General features: G+C 32.8%; 3 protein-coding genes across 3 annotated transcripts in view; 2 read left to right on the forward strand and 1 right to left on the reverse strand.

The window, feature by feature from the left end:
* The window catches only part of HELRODRAFT_172409 (hypothetical protein), a gene marked incomplete at both ends in the record, with an annotated part of 7781 nt that extends 4001 nt beyond the window's left edge, over nt 1–3780 (reverse strand). Inside the window, 7 exons of the mRNA XM_009019064.1 lie at nt 153–242; nt 1296–1505; nt 2076–2375; nt 2663–2735; nt 2838–2971; nt 3081–3260; nt 3762–3780. Of these exons, the coding sequence (XP_009017312.1) occupies nt 153–242; nt 1296–1505; nt 2076–2375; nt 2663–2735; nt 2838–2971; nt 3081–3260; nt 3762–3780 (1006 nt within the window). The remainder of the gene's footprint in view (nt 1–152; nt 243–1295; nt 1506–2075; nt 2376–2662; nt 2736–2837; nt 2972–3080; nt 3261–3761) is intronic.
* A 1510-nt stretch (nt 3781–5290) lies between these two features.
* HELRODRAFT_172410 (hypothetical protein) lies at nt 5291–6373 on the forward strand (the record flags this gene model as incomplete). The annotated part of the gene is made up of 1 exon (XM_009019065.1): nt 5291–6373. One exon carries the CDS (start codon nt 5291–5293, stop codon nt 6371–6373), a length of 1083 nt encoding a protein of 360 aa, XP_009017313.1.
* Nucleotides 6374–8437: 2064 nt separating this feature from the next.
* HELRODRAFT_172411 (hypothetical protein) lies at nt 8438–9496 on the forward strand (the record flags this gene model as incomplete). Its single annotated transcript, XM_009019066.1, has 1 exon — nt 8438–9496. One exon carries the CDS (start codon nt 8438–8440, stop codon nt 9494–9496), a length of 1059 nt encoding a protein of 352 aa, XP_009017314.1.
* Between the last annotated feature and the right edge of the window lie 217 nt (nt 9497–9713).

A 9713-nucleotide genomic window follows, 5' to 3' on the forward strand; every position in this document is an offset into this window, starting at 1 on the left:
CTTAGTGGTTGAATGATGTTGATAGTTTTTATTACTTCTTTAATTTGAAAAATTAGTTTAATTTATTTCCAATTTTTAAAATTGCACATAATCTGATTTTTGAAATTGTATATACTAATCGATATTTTTGTGTTGTAAATATACGCCTTAACTTTGAACGCTCTTGTTTTTTGGCACTTGGTATTGTGAAATTTGGTAGATTGCACTTGTGATCAGATGGTTTGACCTCTGAACATCGTGTTCTGGTCGTTCCGTTATAATCAGATTTAAAATTGAGTTATCGTTAAATTGAATTCAAGAGCTGTCGCTTTGATCAAAGAAAAATTTTCAAAAGATTAAATGTTTAAATATTTTTAACAACTTTTTTTTAATTTTTTAAATAATATAATTTTGACAAAATAATTAGTTAAATAATTTATAAAAATTAAAAAAGTGGTGAATTTAAAGTAAATTCAAGCACGCTGCTCGTAACATTAAACCTTGTATTATGGTTGGAACATAAAGATGACTTGGCATCCTTATGAAAAATTATAATTATCACCAAATGATAGATTTAGCACAAAAAATTTATGCTACAAATTAAGTTTTTTCATTACAAAAAATTTTTAATAAGCAAAAATAGGTCGCAAATATAAAAATATCTATTATACACACATATAATCGGGAGAGTAAAAATAATTAAAATAATAATGGGCCACCATATCTTTGTGGGCCACCATATCTTTGTGGCGTTATGGGACTTTCGTAAAATGTTGTAGCCATTATAAAAAGGCAAAGCGCTTAGCAAACAGTTAGTTTGTTATTGTTGATTGTGGTTCAAATTGATAAATTATCATTATAAAATTCATCGCATTTCCACTATAACCAAACCGATATCACGGTCATCATCCACATCACATCATCTAAATCTAAGATAAATAAACTTTGTTAATGTTATTTTATATTTAAATCTAGAATAAATCAATGTTGTTATTCATTTCAAAAAAAGCAAAATGCGAATTTTCAACACGTGGAAATGTGGAAAAAGTATTGTAGACATTTAAATGCATTGTATCCACATTTGCGAGCTGAACAGCTGAAAGGATTCGCCATTTAAGTACGTCAGAAAGTTTGGGTACTGGGTGTTAAAATTTGTAAAACCGCACGATCCGTAAATTGTAACTGATGGGTGATACCACCATCCTGTTTGCAAGGGGAAAAGAAAAAATAGTAATTTAAATAAACTTTTTTCATTTGCTTATCATCTCACAAGTACAATACATAAACTGAGCAAATTATTATTATTCAAATTAGACCTGCTGCGTAGGCGAGAGCACAGTTAACATTGGAGTCTGGATCGTTGTCATCGTCATACGTCGAGAAGTACCTCCCCTCCCTGGACGAGAGACCAGTAGCTGTGCTCAGATTTCCACCGAAGTAGTTCAAAGTGATCAATTGGTAGTTAACAGTCTGCCCCCCGACAACCATGCGGTCGTAATGTGAATAGTAAAGTTCCTCTCTTCCAGCTTGTTTGATGTGAAAACGTTAATGTTAGTCGTGTTGAATTTAGTTTTGTGCTAGTAATATTGTTGAGGAACAATAATTTTTTATGTTTTGAATGGAAGATTTATTAATCTTATGATATAACTTATTTTTTGTACCGAATTTTCTAAAAATAACGTAAATATTTTCTGTTTTCTTTACACCATCTTTGCATGTCAAAAAAGTTGTATTTTATGTTGCATTTTAGCGTGTTTACATTTCATCGTGTTTTTGCATTACTCCGAAAACGGTTACAGCACGTTATGCTTTTTTAATTTTCAATTTTCGGAATTGTTTGTAGACCATTTTTTAAATTGGATGGTTTAGGAATAACAAAATATTTCTTATTAAATGCAGTTGTTCTAATAAATGCTTTGCAAAAGAAACAATTGAGAATGCGCCAACTGGAAGCGAAAAACATTTGCAAAATTACAGGCCCTAGAAGTTTGCCGGTTGGTAAGACTTTACTATTCACCGCCATCAAAATGCAATGAAGACGAATGAACACAAACAAACATCCGTAAAAACAAATAAAATTATTAAACTGAACTCACAATCGTTGACGGAGAGATAAACATGGAGGCTGCATGTATATTTGTTCGTCAGCTGGTACAATAACTCATTACCTATCCAATAGGCATCCCAAGATGTAGTACCGCAAAATCTGACACTCATTTTATCCTTAACCCCGGAATCGTTATTATCCGAAGTGTTGCTCGATGATACCGACAAACTTGGATCCGAAAAACCGACTTTGAACTGAGACCAAGATTTGTTGAAGGCAGTTGAGTCTGGCTTGAGTTTTATTTGAACCAGAAAGGTGAAAGTTGGTGTTGGTTTGTTTTTAGGTGGAGCTGAATAGTAAGTTATATCACATTTAGAAATATAGGAGATTAAAAGTTTCCGAACTTCAAGTTTTTGTTCAAATCAATTTAATCATAATCTTAAGTATTTTAAGGTTTATCATTAATTAAATTTTTTACTTTAAATAAAATAAGAAATATATTTAATACAGTTAGAAGTTATATGTTAAACATGATAAGAAACGTTCTTCAATCAATAATTGAAATAAATACATTTTTAATTAAATATACATGTTATTTGCGGTGTAGTGAAAATCATGAAGTTGGCATATACGTACGTGGTTTGTTGAGCAACTGTTGGTAGGGATATACTGGTGTTACAACGATGCCTTTTCTATTTACTGGTTTCAACTGTTATTAGAATTTAAAAGTCAATAAATTTTAAAAATATAAATTTAAACAAAAATCATTAAATTTTTTAAAATTCTATTAGTAGCGAAAATCACACCCAACCGCGTGATAAACACATCCGAACTGTTGTGCAAAATAAACCGATTGGAATCGATACAACTCGCACATCCCTGAATCAAATCGAACATTGAACCCTTGACAGGCAGCCTGACCCGGCAGTTTATACCGACAGAGAGCTGCACATAAGATCAAGAATTTCGGTATCTGATCATCGGATTGACCATCCAAGGAATATAGATCCATTCCTGATGATGCAGTTGGTTCCTCTATTGAGCACAAACTAACATCGTTGGGGTTCTTCAGATTGGTGGTGGGTGGTGTTGTTGAATTCATCCGGAGGCTCTGGAAACATGAAGTTAAGTTGGAGAAGTTCAGTACTGGCACCAAAGAGTTCAACAACGATGGTGAGGAGAATGATGATAACGGAAGGAGAGTTATTTGGATGATTAGATCCAGCGCTAACATCTGACCAAGGAAAACGTTGACAAGTTTTAAAAAATTCATTTCAACGTTGCTACCACGAAGAAATACTGCGTGTTACTCTGAAGAAATAGTGCGTGTCAATGTACACTTGCATGCCTGTGAATCGATACTCGTATTTATCGTATTGAAAATTTTTGAGTTAATAACAAAAAAATGTAATAGCCTTTATACATACTATTGTAATGCGTGTGATGTCCATATGTATGTATGTATGTATGTTTGTCTGTATTTGTGAACCAATGCGCTCATTTGGAACATTAGCTTCCTATTCATCCTCGTACTCACGAATGTCAACAAATAGAAAATATTTTTAATAATACTCAGTATTATTTTTGTTTTAATGTTGATGTTGTGATTTAAGTATAAATGTGAATAACAAAAAAAAAAATAATCATCATCGAACAAAAAAAATTTCGAATCCATTCATTTCGACATATCGACTTAGCAAGAAGTACAATGCGATGCATTATCTTCTTGACTGACATTGTTCATAACGAGGCATAATGTAGTATTTGTTTTTCTATATAATTATTTGTAAATTTATTCTAAATCTATACACAGAGATAATAATATGTATTGCACGCTACATTGCTTGCAACAGTATTTGTAATGTCAGAACTCCAAAGTTAGTACGACGAGTTAACACTGTTGGTAGGAGTGCTGGAACCAACACTGATGTTGCTTGCTGATCTAGATCAAGCTCTGGCTGATGGAAAGACGAACGAAAAATAATCTGAAAGTAGTTCTGTATTTGTTAGAACTGCATTACTGAGAAAAAAAAGTATTTGTACAATGAAACAAATTAAGATCTTTACAATTAACAACTGAAACGAAATATACACCCAAATATCTCACTAACTAGTAAGAATACTTTTTGTTATCACCAGTCATATATCATTTAATTGCAGTTGTTTGAATAGAATTTTTTAAAATGTAATTAAAAATGAAATAATCTCTCTGACATACACTCATTAAATTAATAAATAATTTAACTTTTTATACTTCGAATCGTCTTATTGAAACAACCATGGGAATAAATTTTTTGATGTAAAACACGGTAGGAAGTTTGAGTTACTCGGATAGTTTGAGATTTTAACCAATGTGTAAGAAAAGAGGCCACAAATCTGTATGGAATGGAAAGGTAAGGTTCGACCAAATCGGTATGAATGAAAGAGTGAGGTTCTACGATTGAACGGTTGAATGCTGGTTGGGAACATCTTAATTATTTCTAACATCTTAATAAGTAGTTCGCATTACTTACCTAAAAGTTGAATAACATCACAAATCTACAAAACACCGCATATTATCAAAAAAAAAAAAAAAATTATTATTAATTATAACAATATTGTTCGGTAAAAATTATTATAACTAAAAAATTATTAATAACAACTCAAATTTTATGTAGACAAAGAGATTGAACATTAGACGAGTGTTAGGTCTGTTTAAGATGCTTTTTACTGAGGTGTTTGTTTTGGTAAATATGCTAAGCCAATCGGAAATAATAAATCAAATTTTTTTTCACGGAAAACAAGTCTTTAAATTAAAATAACTAATTGTTAAAAAGAAACTTGAGAGTTCAAAAACTTTCAAGAAATTGTGAAAAAAAAAAAACTTCGATAAAAAAAAGTTTGAAAGCTTGCCAACAAAGGAAATGTGACTAGTTATAATTTCGGTCAAATAAGCAATTTGAATACATTAGTGTTGAGAGCGCGTGCCACATCAAACATATGCAAACCAGCATGAACATGTTATAAGATTGTTAGAATGATCATCGATAAGAAACAAAGTCGATGCTAATTAGAGAGCTTTATTGAGACATGCCCAATATTAACCATCGATAAATTTCTATCAATCACCGTTACTCACTTTGCAATAAATCACTTTGTTGGCCAATTGAAGGAATATATAAACACTGGTAATGATGCGTTAAAACGTCAATCGGTATTCAACACAAAACCAGCAACAACATTTGATATCCCAAAATTCAACGAAAACAACTAAACAGCAGCAAAATGAGCAGAGTTTCAACGTCATCATTGAAATCCGCATCGTCAGGATATGGATCAAATGATGGAAAGTCTGTGACGTCATCAACATCAGTGACGTCATTTTCATCCATTGAATCAACATCGTCACTTCCTGATGATGATTTGATGACATCAACCGGAAGCACAAACGATGACGAAGTTGTTGATGATTATCACGATGAAACGTCATCATCATCGTTATCATCACCTCTCAGAGCAATAAGCTTCTCCTCTCCATCATTATGTTCGGTGACAATGAGAGAATCATTTTTGTTTCATCTCAGAAGTTCTCATGACGATGAGGAAGATGGAGGAGAAGAGGAAGAAGATGGCGTGGAAGATGAGGATGACGCGGAAGAAGATGATGGAGATGATGATGTAATACATACCATCCTCTTCTCGCCAACCTGCAGACATGTGAGAACATCCCACAACAGAAGAAATAATCTTAACGACAAAGATCGACGCTATGGATCGATTGAATTGAAAGTTGAAAAGAGTCGTCAAAAGATTGTTGTACAAGTGAACAGTGCTCAGAATTTGAACCCTCTGACAACTGACTCATGCAACAGTTATGTGCATGTCCGCCTCACAAACACGCAACGTCATGTCCTTGAGAAGTGCAGAACAAAAACAATATTCAACACATTTGATCCTCACTTTAACGAAAGCATTTCATTCCATCTCCCTGAACAATGGAATGACTACAAAATGATGATTCACACAACGATTTACAACGAGAACCCAATCATTTCAGATGAAGAATTGGGACACGTCGAAATAACCTTACCAAATAAGCTCTACTATGTCCAAGAATGCCAAACATATCTCGACCGTCCAGCAAATTACAGCAAGTATATGCTTCAGCACAAAAATGGACAACAAACGAAGATTAATGTTAATGATATGATGGAAGGTCAGAGGAACATGCAGTTGTATATGTCTCAATTAGCTCACAATCACATGACGCAAGCACCGGGAAAAATCAAAAAATCATCTGGTGCCTCGAAAATCAGAAAGTTTTTGAGGAAGAAAATGCAAAAGTTGTTGAAGCGCATTCGTAAATAACTTGATGGAGATGTTCTTAAGGGGTTGAATCAATGATGGAAATCAATGTTGATCCTTGTTTTTAAGGACTTTTTTAATTGTACATAATCTGATTTTTTAGACTGTACATTACGGTTTTTTTGAATTGTACATAATCTGATTTGTATATCAACATATTTTAATTATATCTTTTAAATATATCTTTCATGCTCATTTTTTTGTGTTACAACAACCTTTCTAAAGCACGTTGAATCAGATGATCTAAACACTATATGGTCCCGTTGTTTCGTATTTACCGGATTTAAAAAAATTAAGTATCGGTAAACTTAATTTTAATCATGGTGTTGTTCAAATATAATCTTCAAATCTAAAATATTTCTGTAATTCAGTAATCTACACCCGTTAAATTTCAATTAACATTTTTTAAGAAATAATGAATTAAATGAGTTTTTAAAAACATCTAAATTTTTATAACGGTCGGTACATTATGTTTTTCACCATATGAAAGATTATAATTTAGAGCAAACAACAGTTTCAAAATGAGAAACCCATCGATTATATTAATATGGGTAGAACATCCAATCATACACGCAAATACGTACACACGACACCCATTTTAATGGAATATATATCTTAACTTTGCAGTCAACTCACTGCAAACACGCTCCTCAATTACTACAATTAGAAATCTCTAACCAGGCCTCTCCCTGATTGCTGACAATGTCATAAGCAATATAGAACATAAACAAATTATGATCACATACTCAGTAATTTAAAGAAAAATATGTTTGTATAATAATAATTGTATACGATGTGTGTTGTATAGTTATCTGTTATCAGTTATAGTATAGGTCAGGACATATTAAACTTCCACGTATTAAAAAAATAAAACAAAGAAAGAAATTTTGTCAAAATTGCCTTAAAATATTGGAAACTATGAAATTATATTATAATTATAATATATTGTTATTATTAATAGTATTCGTATTATTATTATTACTTCTATTATTTTTATCATTATTATTATCATAAATGCCAATTTCTATCATAATAAATTATAATGATGATAAAATAATTTTTGTATATCCGTAAGAATAATAACAATTAAATCAAAATTTCTCAATCGACCCTTCTGCAGTTGTAAAAGTTGTTAGCTAGGTTTATTTGCACAGGACTTTCTAACAATCATCATTTATAGTTAATGATTATTATGCTAATTAATGCTAATTAATGATAATTATAATTCAGTCAGCGATGTCTCTTGTTTTAAGATTGGCACGCGTTCTTTGTACTCTCCATGTCAGGTTTACAGTCTATCTGATCATTGTTATAATTACCTTAATTAATGTCAATAATTTAATTACTTTTATTGGCCCCGACTATTATTACCACTACTGCAACTGCTCTTACTACTACTGCTGCTACTACTACTATTACTTATACTGTTGCCGTTGCCACTGCTACTACTGGTACTACAGCTGCGGCTACTGCCACCACTACTACTGCCACCACTACGACTTCTACTACTACCACTAGATGTTACTATTACTAAAACTACAACTACAATACAAATAATTCCTTCACAGTAATGAGTCACATTACTTATGTAATACAGTAACCTAGAACATTCAGTGCTTAAGAAGAAATTACTGATTACTAACAAGAAACGAAAACTAATAAATTCAGTCTGTTGGAGACGCGTGCCCAATAAACTGTTGATTCCTAACAATGCCAAGCATCGTTAGAATGTTAGGCCGGCATGTATACGTTTACGACCAGTAAACGTTTTATTACTATCGAAAATGTTTCAACACTGCTGCAATAAAATAATTTGAGGTTTAGTTACGATGAGTTTGTCTGTTTGCTTGTTTTTATTGTTCTGTACTTTCTTAGGAGAAAGGAAATTTAAGAGGAGTATATATGTGGAAGTGCTGGAGGTGTTAACTACATTCACACGTACATAACAGGGTTTTGTAATTGGGAGCGTGCCAGAAGTATTCGAATTTTTAAAGTTTAACCAACTGGAATCGATAGAAAGTTTACATAGTTCACGTTTTCAGAATAAATACTCACAAATATTTTAAAATGAGTACCTCATCATTGGCCTCGTTGGAATCCGCCTCGTCAGGATATGGATCAAATGATGGAAAGTCTATGACGTCATCAACATCAGTGACGTCATTTTCATCCATTGAATCAACATCGTCACTTCCTGATGATGATTTGATGACATCAACCGGAAGCACAAACGATGACGAAGTTGTTGATGATTATCACGATGAAACGTCATCATCATCGTTATCATCACCTCTCAGAGCAATAAGCTTCTCCTCTCCATCATTATGTTCGGTGACAATGAAAGAATCATTTTTGTTTCATCTCAGAAGATCTGATGACGATGATGAAGACGGAGGAGGAACGGAAGAAGATGGCGTGGAAGATGAGGATGACGCGGAAGAAGATGATGGAGATGATGATGGAATCCATACCATCCTCTTCTCGCCAACCTGCAGACATGCGGGAACATCCCACAACAGCAGAAATAATCTTAACGACAAAGATCGACGCTATGGATCGATTGAATTGAAAGTTGAAAGGAGTCGTCAAAAGATTGTTGTACAAGTGAACAGTGCTCAGAATTTGAACCCCCTGACAACTGACTCATGCAACAGTTATGTGCATGTCCGACTCACAAACACGCAAGGTCATGTCCTTGAGAAGTTCAGAACAAAAACAATATTCAACACATTTGATCCTCACTTCAACGAAAGCATTTCATTCCATCTCCCTGAAAAATGGAATGACTACAAAATGATGATTCATACGACGATTCACAACGAGAACCCAATCATTTCAAATGAAGAATTGGGACACGTTGAAATAACCTTACCAAACAAGTTCTACTATGTCCAAGAATGCCAAACATACCTCGACCAACCAGCAAATTACAGCAAGTATCTACTGCATCATAATGAGAAATCTCGGCAAACGAATGTTAGCGTCAACCAATTGCTAAAAACAATGAACAAACAAATGTTTCAATTAACTCTAAATCACAAAATGCAAGTATCGGAAAAATTCCAAAATTCATCCTCAAAAGTCAGAAAGTTTTTGAAGAAAAAACTGCAAAAGTTGTTGAAATGAAGATGTGAAGATGTTGTGAATATCAAAAGTTACTGTAAACAGATGAATGAGTGTGAACTTTTTAATGAATTTTCAGTTTTTTAATATACAATGGTACATATTCCAATTTTCAAATTGTAAATATTACCAAATTTGTGAATAAACTTCTACGGCAATTATAACACTAGTATACGTCAATTTTGCTGACTGTAATTTAACATGTGATCTAATGTATCTG

This window comes from Helobdella robusta, assembly GCF_000326865.2.
Source record: "Helobdella robusta unplaced genomic scaffold HELROscaffold_23, whole genome shotgun sequence".
NCBI lineage: Eukaryota > Metazoa > Annelida > Clitellata > Rhynchobdellida > Glossiphoniidae > Helobdella > Helobdella robusta.